Below are 14,380 nucleotides of genomic sequence, written 5' to 3'. Positions count from 1 at the left end.
TTTTCTCTCCCACACAGACCGTCTCCCACTCCCAACTGAATTCAAATGAGCGAAAAAAGACAGTGCGATGCACATATGCTAATGTCTCATTTGGATAATGAGGCAGAAGCTTAGTAGGAGTCAAAAAGTCTAAGGCACTTCCTGTAGAGAGCAGAGCAGGCCTGACTTTACACTCCATCAACCTAGCACACTCAAAACTCGCCCAGGTGATCGCCCACGGAGGCCCGTGGGACGCGGTTGCGTTTGCCCACAGCTGGGCGGCACAGACCCCCCGACACGCAGCTTTGCATTTGCTCTTCAATCGCCTTGACAGCGACGTCGTCCTTGTGGTGAGAGTTTAATGATACACAAAATCCACATGTACGTCCTGCGGAGGGATGAATTATGCAGCAGGCAGCGTGTGGGAGCTCGCTGTGTCATATCAGTCCGATTGAGACCGACTCCGCAGTGACAGGCAAAACAAACAAATTTCACATTGCTGGGGGATCTCGCACCAAGCAAGCCGATAAAACGCATCATCAGGGTGGCACTAGTAGTGAGAAGAGAAAGCGAGAAGAAATGAGTCATATCAGGTAAGACTTCTAGAAATTCGTAGCTAAAAACATCATGAAATCCAAAAAAAAGTTACATTCATGGTTTTAATGTGCATAACATTTTTGCTCATTCATTCATCAAGATGTTATAACTTCTGACAGGTCACGTCAACTGATCAATGTTAACCAATAGAATATAACACATAACAAACAGCATGCCTTTCTTAGCTAATCATCAGCTGCTCATTCGTTTCATTTAATTTCCACCCAGTTATGCAATCCCGGATTTAATACTAGTATTTAAGTAAAGTTATTATCTATTTTTTTATCATGAATCAGTGTTTTAACTTTCTCTCTTATATGTAAACATAATTCTGCCAAAACTACTCTGTTTACCTGGATAGGGTGCAAATACTGTATATCGCTAAGCTCCTCACTTGGCACAGGCAAGGCTGAGAGTTTTGCCCAAAACAGTTTCATACCACTCAGATCCATTCCAACTTTAAATTATGCTAATATTTATAATTTAAACAAAAGTGATCCTGACTGAACTGTCGATTTTATATGATGTCATCGAGCTTTAAAATACATTTTCAATCTTGATTTGTCTGAATCATAAACGTGATATTTTAATGGTAATATAATTTTGCCCTCAGGGTGCTCGGTGGCTGAATGGGTAGCATTGTCGCCTCACAGCAAGAAGTTTCCCGGTTTAATTTCCTGATGACTTAAAGGTATAGTCTACTCATTTTCAATATTAAACTATGTTATTACCTTAACTACGAATTGTTGATACATCCCTCTATCATCTGTGTGCGTGCACGTAAGCGCTGGAGCGCGCTGCGACACTTCGATAGCATTTAGCTTAGCACCATTCATTCAATGGTACCATTTAGAGATAAAGTTAGAAGTGACCAAACACATCAACGTTTTTCCTATTTAAGATGAGTAGTTATACGAGCAAGTTTGGTGGTACAAAATAAAACGTAGCGCTTTTCTAAGCGGATTTAAAAGAGGAACTATATTGTATGGCGTAATAGCACTTTTGGGAGTACTTCGACTCGCCTGAAAAGTCTGCTCCCCTTCTCACTCTCATAATGGGAGAGGGAGGGTGTTACTGCCCCGAGTCGAAGTGCTCCCATGGGTGCTATTGCGCCATGGAGTGTGGTTCCTCTTCTAAATCCGCCCAGAAAAGCGCCACGCTTCACCCTGCACCACCAAACCTGCTCGTATAACCACTCGTCCCAAACAGGAAAAACGCCGATGTGTTTGGTCACCTCCAACTTCATCTCCGACTGGCACCATTGAATGAATGGGGCCAAGCACACAGATGATAGAGGGATGTATCAACAACTCCCAGTTAAGGCAACAACATACTCTAACATTGAAAATGAGTAGACTATTCCTTTAAGATGACTTTATGTGTGGAAGTTTTCCAAGTTTTCCTTGTGTTGGCATGAATTTCCTCTGGGTAATACTGGGATTTTGCCCCACCCATGCAGTCTTGAAAGACAATAAAAGTAATTTCAAAGGTGGAAAAGGTAATTACATATTAAATAATCAAATAATAACTAATAAATCAGCAATATTGATTATGAAAGTATAAGGGCTGTGTTTTGAATGACAATTGTTGCATAAGCCCCCATGCACACCGAGCGTTTCTTCCTGTGACCTGGTTATGTTTTCAATTGTTTCCAGCTGGCGGCTTTTTGTATGCGTTGAGCACCAGCACCTGCCGTTTTTTGTGCGTTCAGTGCCGAGATTTGAAAAATGGTCAACTTTGAGTGAAACACTTTTTACTTCGTCCAATCACAGTGGTGAAGAGGGCGGGACAAACACCACACCAGCCAACCAACCGGCAAATCATACGACTAATAAACATAACAGAAGTATCACACTGCAAAAAATTACTTTCTTACTTAGTATTTTTGTTTTGTTTTCAGTAAAAATATCTAAAAATTCTTAAATTAGGATACATTTTCTTAATGAAGAAATAAATCTAGTTTTTAGACAAAACATAAGAGCCCGACCGATATGCGTTTTTTGGGGACGATGCCGATACAGATATTAGGGAGTAAAAAAGACCGATAACGATATATCGCCCGATATTCTTTATGTGTATATTATAGTTCAGTATATACTACAGTATATTATACTAAAGTACTGTACATAGAATAAACTATATACTTTAACATAATATACTGTATATGAATAAATACAATGCAATGCAATGATCACTCACATATGTGGTGATCCAACACTTATATTGATGTGACAAAGATATGTACTATAGGCAAGAAGTTAACAATAAACTTTATTATCCAAAATTAGTTGGATATCAGTGCACTAAACAGTAAACTTGACTTATTATAAATAACTTTAAAACACAAAGAGAACAAAATACATAAAACTTGCATCATTTGCAGTTTTGACGAGAACGTTATAAAGAGAAACTTATGAAGTCATTGATTAATATTAGCTTTACAGTAAGTTGTGTACTTCACAAATTAGTTAGCCACTCACAGTTACGAAGACAATGCTTGACGGAGCACATACTAATGTACACTATGTTTAATGTTGTGCACAACGTTTTTATAACACAAACCCAGGGTTCCGTGCAAACTTTAGACTTTTATAAAAATAAAGCGTCTTCGCTCCGCCTCTTTTATTTAGCAAGGGTGTAGAGTTGCGCGAGCTTATTGAATCAATTGCTCTGAAATGAGCGTGTTAACTAACAACACAAGCAGCAGTAATCTCATATAGTGATATATAAGTGCACGGCTGCGCGTAGTTTAAACGTGTCATTTCTCCGTCTCACGTCATTTCTCCCGCTTGCGTTTTAACTCGCAAGTCGACAAAGAGACGGATTAAAAACACCAAATGTAAGCGGGAATGCGTCTCTCTTGTCCATTTATAATCCAATCGACCAAAGCGCATCTTAATACCAGGTGTAACAATGTTGTGAAGTAGAAACTGCGTGACTGCTTCCATGCCACCTGAACTGAGAGACTGACTGACTGAACTGAAGTGAAGGGGGTGGGGGATTGGCTGGTGTCACTACAGTGAGTGATCTGGGTCGCCATTAGCAACCAGTATGGCGCACTCTGCTGGACAAACAAGTACTTACATCTTTCAAATGCATTTAATGTGTTCTGTAACAAACGTTCATATCGGCGCATATCTGCGGCTTATACGCCGATACAGATATATCTGCGACATGCTCATATCGGCCGATAAAATCGGCAAAACGATAAATCGGTCGGGCTCTACAAAACATATCAAATTAAAGAGCCACACAGATCCAAAATCGAAACTAACCTTTATTGCAGTGTGTCATGTAGCTGTCCATCAATGTAAACAACGTGTAAAGTAGTTGAACCAAAAAGAGCACGATTAATAAAATTATTGGCTTCTAAAGCAGGGAGACGACTGTGAATCGCTGAAACGAGTCGTTATAGGGAGTGAGTCTTCTTCCTGATATTATCCACGTCACACGAACTTATCCACGTCACATGAGATACTTATCTCCGCCTACAGCCTTGCCTGCGGGAGAAACGAAAACTATGACCCGCCCACAGCTAGCTAGTGTGTGTGAGTGTAAACATCAGCTCACGCTGTTTTCAGCTTTTGTTGTTTTCACTACCAAAGGAGACTAAACGTGTCTGGCTGTGAAGAATCAGTGGTTAAAATTAATTTTTAACGGAGGGATTTAGACGTTTGGCCTTGCAAGATGGTTCAGTACCCACTTTATTTGGAACAACATGCGTCTCCGAGTCCTAACCACAACCTGTAAGTATGATTATAGCTACATACTTGCTTAAATGAGTGTAAAATGTCTATAGTCGTTTTATTGCTTGGATTAATGATGAATGATATCGTTGTTTAAACTCTAACTTATATACGGTCAGAGCCACGATAGCAAGCAGTTTTGCTATGACCCAGTTAGTTTAGATAAATGCTTAAATGAGTGTAAAATTGTTAGTTTCAATCGTCGTTTGTATTGTTTGGATTAATGATGAATGATGTTGTGTGTTTAAACTGTTAATTTACTGTCAGAGAGTCACGTTAGCAAACGGCTAATGCTATGACCCGGTTAGTTTAGATAAATGCTTAAATGAGTGTAAAATGTTAGTTTCAATCGTCGTTTTTATTGCTTGGATTAATGATGAATGATGTGTATTGATGTTGACAATGTCTTCTCAGTAAATCATGTTAGCACGAGGTCAATACATGTTGCACTGTTGTTGGTCTGTGCCACTGATCTGTGGTCTGTGAGACTGATCTGTGATCTGTGCATTGTGTGCAAAGACACTCTGTCAGTTGACCAATCAGAGCAGAGTAGGCTACTGAAAGGTGGGGTTTAGGCAGGCTGAGTCGTTGAATGGCTTCACACGAATCGTTTGGGGATCTCTGAGAAATGGGGTAATTTTAAATTTATATTTTGAGAAAATTACAGTGTTTTTTGACCTTGCATGCATTTAAACCTGTTGTCCGGGACTTATAAATAGTGATAGGATGCTTAAAATTGTCATCTTACTGGCTCTTTAAAGCGAATTTGTGCTTAAAACAAGCAAAAAAATCTGCCAATGGAATGAGACATTTTTTTGCTGAATTTTTCTAGTATAAAGTAAATTCAAGAAAAAAAGTATTATTCCATTGTCATATTTTTGCTTGTTTTAAGCACAAATTCGCTTAGATTTTATATTTTTTATCTAAAAACTAGAGTTATTTTATTAGGTCATTTGCTCATCAAGAAAATACATCTTGATTTAAGAATTTTTAGATATTTCTTCTAAAAACAAGACAAAAATACTAAGTAAGAAAGTCAGTTTTTGCAGTGCATACTGCATAGCAACCAAAGCACTCAGCTGAAGAAACGCAGCAATGCTTTATACCAGTTGTCTCCAACATGGTGCCTAGGATGCCCGCACAGAGTCTGTGAGTTGCCCACCAAAGCACCTTCTATTAACACCTTAATTTTAATATTTATTTATTACAGATTTTTTTATAATAGCTTGGCTTATTTTTATGTATGTTAACATTTTAAACAATGAAAAAACAAATCAACATGTAAAATCAAATAAAATCAAGTAAAATAAAAAAGTTTTGTGTAGACTATATAAAAAGTAGCCCTCCAGATTGTTTCATGCAATGTGGTAGCCCTTGCTCACAAAAAGGTTGGAGACCCCTGGTTTAAAAGCTTATACATGAGGGCTAAGGGTCTATCCGTCCCAACTGTCTCCCTCAAGCGACTTAAAAACAGCAAAAATTGTAATTCCACATATATATGACTGTCTCTACACTCGTTTAGATTTAAATAATTGGAGTTTTGCATTGCGAATCAGCCTTTTGCTCCGAGTCACGGCATGATTGAATTTCGAATGAAGCCATGGCTATCAATATATTAAAAGACCTGACGTTTTCATGCAAATTAAATGCTTTCTAAATGACTTCTTATCGGTATATCCCAAGCTATCTTCCTCCTTCCAATGTGCCGTGTTTCACTTTACTGTGCCATTTTTGCTGTCTGGTACTCTCTTCCTCTACATATCTCCTATTTTGTTCTCTTGTCAGGCCACGGAGGACAGAGTATGTGACAGGAGGGAGAAAAGAGGTGATAGACGCTAGCGCCGGACTCAGCCACTTATATAAAAGCCAGTAAACAACCCCCACCCCACGACACCATTTTCATTTCCATTTTATTCAATCGCCTCAAACGAATCCCAATATTGCGGCCACCCGAGCGTCTCTTTTAGCGACAAGAATTCTTTTATTTATTTATACTTTCATTGGTGTGGCTATGTTTTATTCATCTAATTTTCGCTGTGTGCCTTTCCTTTGCCTTCCGATTCTTCCTCTCATTGTGAACTTCATTTACTCATGGCGGCATGAGGGATTGCTTGCTCAGGAGAGCGTGAATAGATGTCAGTGGCGTGGTTCTGCTAAGCTAAGCGGTGCCGGCTTCCTAAACGAAAGGGAGCTATGTCACCTACGCCACATTAACCTGTGTTGGGCAAGCATGACTCTGAAAAGGTGGCCAGGTCGAAAGAAAGAATAAAAAAGAAAGAAAGAAAGAAAGAACGCATATGGAAGTAACCATGACCTGGCTCATTTTCCTTTCTTATACACAATAATGAGATAATTACAACAACCCGCTCATTCTATACTCACTGTTCAAACACAGATGAGACCACCGACACAAAAGCTTAACAAACAGTATGAGAACACTAAAGAGGCCAGCACATAAATCTTCTTATTCATTTCTTTAATTATGGCTCCCTATAGCATCCCTGATGAAGGCTTTCTCTTGAAGGCTAACCACAGCTACATGATTCCACACAAAATCAAGCTATTCTATAAGACAGACCCTACAGACTTTCCATGAGAGCATAGCAGTGGCAATGCCGAAGAAAAGTAAGCAATGCCATTGAGCCTTGAACCTTTGATCCCATTGCAATTAAGAGATAAAACTGTTTAGTTTGTGTTCGTGTCAAAATCTGCCCTGAGGATGAGATCACAGCTTATACAATCAAGTGAACACATGCGGTATACACTGGATGCTTCTTATTCCACTACCTAGTTTAGTATGATGTGAATTAGTATACTGAAAAGACACATTTGACCACTGATAATGGAGGATGTTTTTTCTTTCTTCCATTCTTTATTCTTCAAGCCATTCCAGCATCTATGGGTGCACTCACACTATCCAAACCAAACCGTGACTCAAACCGTGATTGTCCCCCCTCCCAACTCCCCCAGATGCACACACTCACACTGTACTTTTATGGATATGAGCCTGTGAATGCTTACGTCATTCGTTTTGAACAAAGCACTTAACACTGGAACCCATCGCAATGTTAAGTCTGTGTTTTTTATTCGAAGTTGTTTGATGCCCGACGACAAACAATTGTTCTGCGCCTGAGCCCAATTGAACCATGCTCCAGCTCACCTCTGCAAGCCGGCCAGGGCGCGATTAACCAAATCAGAATGATCACACTAGTCAGACTAACCAGGCTTTGGGGGTCAAACGCTCCCGTATCTAGTATAAACTATGGCTATATTCATGGCGAGAACTGGTTAACCATACACAAGTTGATCCACACAAGTTAATCCATAGACAGGATGGGGGGGGGCAATTTAGTATCTCCAATTCACCTAACTTGCATATTTTTAGCCTGTGGGAGGAAACCAGGGTACCCGGAGTAAACCCATGCTGAGAACATGCAAACTCGAGGATGGTTTTTAAAGCTGCATTTGGGAACTCTCCAGATGGCAAATCACTGGACAAATTCGGACAATTCTAGTAAAGCCTAACATACTGAGCAGCATACTAAGGAGGGGATTAAGACGTAACCCATTACTACCAATATAAGGAGCTAAAATTTAATTGTATTTCCCAGTATTAAATTAACAAAACCAACCATATCCCCCCACCAAAAAATTATTTGTTACTTAAATGCACTTAGGAAAAATGCAAAAACAATATATATTTTTACAATGCCGTACCACTACTGCAGTACTGTTAGCTTGCTGGCACTACTCTTCTGCCAATATGCTAATGCTGTCATCAGCATTCACCTCACATTATTATAAAAAGGCCCATTGGAGAACAGTTTCAGATGGTGAGAACAATGAAAGATCAATTGCTTCTGTCTTTCAACCTTGTTCTGACATTAGGGAAACCACTGGCGCAGTTTGGTGCTCTCAAAACGAACTTGCTTGAAAGAATTTGAACCTCTCCCCATCCGTTCACTCCATCAGCATTCAATACACTTATCTTCAAATCTTCACGGCGAGAGAATGATACAGTAGGATAAGAGAGAGAGAGAGTGAGATAAGATGAAAGATTCAGCTTTGGAGAGCCTTTGTCAAAGCACTGCTGTGTTAATCTACGGTGCATTGACAAGAGATCAAAAAGCTTGACAAATTATTGCTCCTCTGAGCTTTTTACTAGGGTACCGTCAACAGACCCACACTTTAGATTAACATCCAGTGGGGTGGGTCTGGATACTTTAGATTCTACCCAAAACATGTAGCAAAACTATGATACTGGATCGTAAACTGGCACGTCCACCCTCAGGCTCGTGAATTTCCGTTCATTGCAAAATAACCTCATTTGACAAGGTGAATTTCAAGGGAGCCAAATGTATATTACAGCACGTCTGGGCATCGAATGTGGTCGTTTCATGCATGCGGAGCACCGTGCATATGGAACGCATTAGCGGCCGTAGGGTTTTAGTTAAATTTCCACCACTACGCAAGACTGCTACTGCAGAGTCGCTTGCATTTGTGTGTTTTTATTTGGAGGATGGCTCATTTTGCATTCTGCCCTGCTAAATCTCGAGCATAATGCAGGCAGGGCAGAGCAAAAATCTGGCCGACCTCAGCAAGGCCTGTCCGTAGCTGTTCGGGCGAAGTGAAATTGCCTTTGAAGTTTATGAAGAATCAGCATAGGCCCATAACCGAGCCTGCCAGTGCTAATATCAATTCGATCCGGCACAGAACCAAAGAGAAAGAGAGTCACTCATTTCTCTAGCTGTCGCAGAGTTGAGTGCCTCTTAGGTCTCCAGAGCACTATACTCACAATGTTATCATCTCTACCACAGTTTTGCAGCTGTTGCAAGCTGTCGTGAGGCCATGCCAGCAATGCTACATTCTCGTTACACAAAAGCCACCTCCTCCTCCCAGGTGTGGGCAAAAGAACAATACAGAACCATCAACACATGGTTTACGGGAAGCTGTGCCGCTTTCCCCTGGCACAATTCTGGTCTTTGCCACTCAGCCATGTCAGTTGCCGTGACTGCGAGTTGGGCATCTGGAAGCTTGGTTCTGGCATAAAACCTTTCATGTGGATGAAAGTGTGCAATTGAATGAAATCAGGACACAGGTTTTACAGTGTTCGAGTGGGAAGGCTTTGCCAGATGTATCACTTGCACCCTTGCCATAAAGAATAAGCCTATAATAGCCATATGTGCTCCTCCGTAGAGAGGTCTCTCTCTATCCATGATAGAGAAAGATGGAAAATTCTTATTAGCATCTTGTTTGGCTGTGAACGCTGTGGAACAAAACTGCAGGGACCAGACTTAGCCAAAGAGCAACGCCGGTAAAAATCGTGACAGGCATTTGATAAGGTTTTACAGTGTGTTCTGGACTGACGTGATTAGATTACGCCATCCCACTTAAAATCGACACGAAATGCCATTTGCAGCTCACATACTTCAGTGAAAAGAGATTTTCAATGAGAAAAAAGTAGGCCTTTGGTAGTTTTAAACGTGAGATTTTGCACTAATAATATAGATTGATAGATAGTTTATTGTCCCATAACAGGACATTTGTGTTCACGGACTGTCACGCAACTAGCAAAACATATGTACAAAAAACCAACAAAACACAAAATGGTGAATGTTCAGCTTTGTAGCCTGTTGAGGATTGAAATCGCAGATGGTACAAAGCTCTTTTTGAAATGAGCCCTTCTTCATCTCGGGGTCCTATCTGCACCCGGAGGGCAGGAGAGTGAATTAGAAGTAGAAGAACATCACCAAAAGGATTCACAAAAAAAAATGGTTCCCACATAGTCCCCGTATCTGCTATTGGTCAACAAAGAGGACAGTCCCACCCCTCCTGCCATTGGTTAGGCTAGCTCAACCAAACTAATGTAATGGTTAAGGTTTTGATAGCATCATTCTCTCTTCTATAAAGTCTTACTTATCAAACTGGGATATGAGAAAGTATATTAACATTGAAAAAATGACACATATCAAAAGGGACGTTGACATAAAATACATCATATCAACATTATTAGTTTGGACTTCCTGCCCATAATCTCTCTTCATCAGTATCATTTTGATACTCCAATATCCGTGAGTGCTCCCACACATGGAGAGGGAGTGAGAGAGAGACAAAGGTTCAATGACCTCCAGATGGAATGATCCATCAAAGGATATAAATCCCCATAGAGCAGGGATCTATCATCAATTGGGCACATGCGATTCAAAAACATCCCCAAAGCGTTGCCAAACAGAGGTCGAAAAGAACAAACAAAGCTTTCACTGCATGTTCGGTTGGTGACCTTTGTTAAGCAGAGAAAAGAGATATAACTTTTGGTTTTACTAAAAAGGAACCTATTTTAAGTGAAGCCTACATTTTACTATTTTTAATAGTAGACTAATACCATAATATTAGTAAGTAAACTACTTAAGTGATACTTCAGCCAAATATCAAAATTGCCCCATAATTTACCCAACCTCAAGCAATCTGAGATACATATGTCCATCATCTTTCAGACGAACACATTTGGAGTTATTTTAGTAAAATTTGCAAGAACTATTGACTATGGACCAGTCTTTCTAACGGACCAGTCTTTCTCTCATTTCGCCTGTGTGGCACGCGTGCCCGCTCACGGTGTGAAGCGCATCCGCGCTATTCTCTGAGATGCACTTGACGGCCTTTTATGCAGCATTTTTTTTTTTTTGAACGACCTAGTTAAGCCCATCTTAAGCCCGGAATACACTGCACGATTTTTGTCCTCTTATAAGATCATTACCTTATCACACTGTGCGACATGTATCGTTTAAACTCGGGTATGAGAGGCATGTAGACTGTACGATGATGACACGGAAGCTTCGGCGGCAGCGTCACACGTTGCGCAACATCACCAGCATGCGCTCGTGGTAAACAAATACTGGCGCGCAGGTCGTAGCAGCAAACACACTGTGCGGTGATCATGCCGAATTTCTGACACTGCCAGAAAACTGTCGTAGACTATCTTTGGAAGCAAGACTGGGAAAACGTCCGTCTTTGAACCTTTCTCACTGTACGACATAGGACCACCGATGGAGAGCCACGATCACAGAAATCGCGACGATAGTTTCACGATGGCAATCTTTCGTCTGGGACAGCCAATAATCGTGCAGTGTATCCCGGGCTTTAGGCGGGCTGCCCGAACTGCAAAGTGCTGAGGGAAACCCTGTTTGGAGAACAACTTCTGATTTTAAACTCCCAAAAAGTCACAAAAGTAATCCACACAGCTCCAGTGGGTTTATAAAGGTCTTCTGTTGGTAATTGATGTGATTTCGTAAGAAAAATATTCATGTTTCACATTTTATAAACTATAGTAGCTAGCTTTCGGTAACAACACCATCTTGGACTTACACAATTATGCAACCAATGCTCACAATGCTGTCCAAAGATAAAGTCGTTACCGGAAGCTAGTTATTATAGTTTATAAGGTTTGAAATATGGATATTATGCTTACAAAATCACATCGATTCCCCGCAGAAGACCTTTGTTAACCCCTTGGAGCCATGTGGATTACTTCCTTGAAAGATGACGCTCTTTTTGGGGTTTAAAGTCAGACGTTGTTCCCTCTCTGTTTTCTATCGTTATAAAGCTAGGAAAAGCAAAGGCATTTACTAAAATAACTCCAAATGTGTTTGTCTAAAAGATGATGGACATATGTATCTCAGATTGCTTGAGGGTGAGTAAATCATGAGGTCATTTTGATATCGCTTTAGTAAGACTATTAAGTGTCTTTTACATCGCACTGAGATAAATGCAGATAAAGGATAAATAAACACTTTTGCTTATGTGTTGTTCTTCTCAGATTTGTCTCCGGATAAATAGACCCAAGTAATCTCATAAGTATGAGTAATCTCCCAAACTGTGCTCAATTGTGCCAGGATACCAAAGTTTGCAATCCAAATTCAAAAGTTTCGATTTCACTTCCCTTAACATTTATCATCAAATCCTTCCAAGAACACAACACATCTCAGCTATGCTACACACATTTGTTTAATACAACTATATTCCAAACCAAAGGTGTGTAAACTTGCATCATGAACCGCTACTAAACTTGCGCCATTTCATGCACTGCAATTTCAGGATCAACACTATCTCTCCTGCAGTAGAGATGCTAAATGCATATCAACACCACATATTTCCTTCTCTCCGCTTCTCATTCAATACCAGCCATTCAGACTTCTGTTAACGCTTCAGAGCGCGTCATCGAAACCTGCGGTGAATGAGATGACATCAATGTACCCAGTATAGAAACATCAGCTGAGACACGGAGGGTCCGAAAGTTTAAACAAACTCACCCACGCACACAAAAGAACAGAGGAAAGGCGAGATTATTATCTGCACGCCAAACAAATGCGACCATATCAGCATGCAAAGCAAGACTGCAAAAACATCAGTTTTTTACATCAGTATTTTTAACAAAAATAAAAACTAGGCGATGCGATGTTTAGTTAGATTTATACTTTAATAAATACAAATTATTCGCCAATGGAGTGTGAAAATAAACTTCTTATAATGTTTTAGAAAATGTTAATACATTTTTACTGGCAAGGCAAGAAATACTGACATAGAAAATGATATTTTTGCAGCAACCTTTTATCCAAGCACAGCGAGATTATCAGAGCAAAACTGTGGCAGCCTCCACGTTCTTCAAATATTCCCAGCACCAATTTTTAACATCTGCTTTGCAATCTTAGCAGAATCGCCTCCTTTGATTCCCATCTTTCTTTTTTAATGTATCGAAAAGCCTGCGAGTGAACTACAACCGTCTGATCAAACAATTAGCGGGAAGGCAGAGGAACGGCTGCAGTTTTGTTCTGGTTTGCAGTTCTTGTTTTCAGGCGGCGGCGAAGACGATGAAGAAGTGGGTGGCAAAAGTAGCTCGCAGAAATGTGAGGTTCTTGCAAAGTGGCTGTGATCAATACTTAAGAGGCAAGAAAACCATGATGATATTTTGGGAACAAAACAACAGGGCATTTATTCTGTATCTCAGCATCTTGTGTGAATGTTGTGGCATATCAGAGCTTTACCTGATGTACGGTGTGACATCCAATATCTTTGCTAAGAAACCATTTAAATACAAAATAAAACTAAGATTTTTTCCACTAATGTTTTTGAAAAGCGTACTGTGCTGTTTCTGCATCCAAGTACTTCTTGGGGCAATTATCTGTGTCATTGTTATCAGGTCTGTTTAATAACACTAAGTTATGGATGTGTTAGAAGGCAAAAATGTTCTCACATTTCTGGAGCTACAATTGCCTGAGCCCCTATTAAAGCTTTTCCTGCAGTAATGCACACAGTATATCAGAAGAGCGTCCGAGACAACCCTTACCTGTCACGTTGACCTCTACCAGCCCCGAGCGTGTGCCGATGCTGTTGGTGGCGTCGCAGATGTACGTCCCTGTAAGCTCATTAGTCACTGGGCCTTTGAAGAACAGGGTGTTGTTCTTGATTTCAACATTGTTGGGAAGAGATCCATTGAGCCTAAGAAAACAGAAGACAGATGACACGTTTAAATCCACCCGAATGGCTCAGAAACAAAATCCGCCTACTTTGTGTAGGGTCTTGGGATTTGACAATATCTGTATTTTAGATCAGCTGTAGGGTTAGGATTGTGAAGACGGATTCAATCTGCAGTCGTAAAACAAACCCATGGTGCTGAAGCATACCAGGCATACCTGAAGAACTACACACACCTAAAATCAGCAGATGAGAGGGATGGTGCTTCAAAACGAACGTACGGGCCCTCACAGGCCTGAATGTTGCCCCAAGACAGTAAGATTATTTTAAGATCATGAAAACAAAAACCAAGAAAGAGCGGTAACATGGAAAAAATGTGTTCTTTTGTTGGCACTACTGCAGTTTTGGTCTGTTGTGCCTTTAGTTGTATCCCGGGAGACCAAGAAGAGCCAATCAAGTGCAAAACACCCAATTTTGGACTCTTTATGGTTCACCTGCTGGCAGGTCTAGGCCTGCCCTGTTCTTCCTTTAAAGATTGACAGAGGTCGCAATCTTTGGCACGCCAGTGTTAGATGTTCCCTGTTCTTATC

At 40.4% G+C, this 14,380-nt stretch overlaps 1 protein-coding gene across 3 annotated transcripts in view; it reads right to left on the bottom strand.

The window, feature by feature from the left end:
* Nucleotides 1–14,380, bottom strand: part of nectin1b (nectin cell adhesion molecule 1b) — a 287,273-nt gene that overhangs the window by 195,013 nt on the left and 77,880 nt on the right. For all 3 annotated transcript variants that reach the window (XM_055173651.2, XM_055173653.2, XM_055173652.2), the window contains exon 5: nucleotides 13,663–13,814. In XM_055173651.2, coding sequence (XP_055029626.2) covers nucleotides 13,663–13,814 — 152 coding nt within the window. The remainder of the gene's footprint in view (nucleotides 1–13,662; nucleotides 13,815–14,380) is intronic.

Source organism: Misgurnus anguillicaudatus, chromosome 15 (genome assembly GCF_027580225.2).
Source record: "Misgurnus anguillicaudatus chromosome 15, ASM2758022v2, whole genome shotgun sequence".
NCBI lineage: Eukaryota > Metazoa > Chordata > Actinopteri > Cypriniformes > Cobitidae > Misgurnus > Misgurnus anguillicaudatus.
This window is presented reverse-complemented; position numbering and strand designations above follow the sequence as displayed.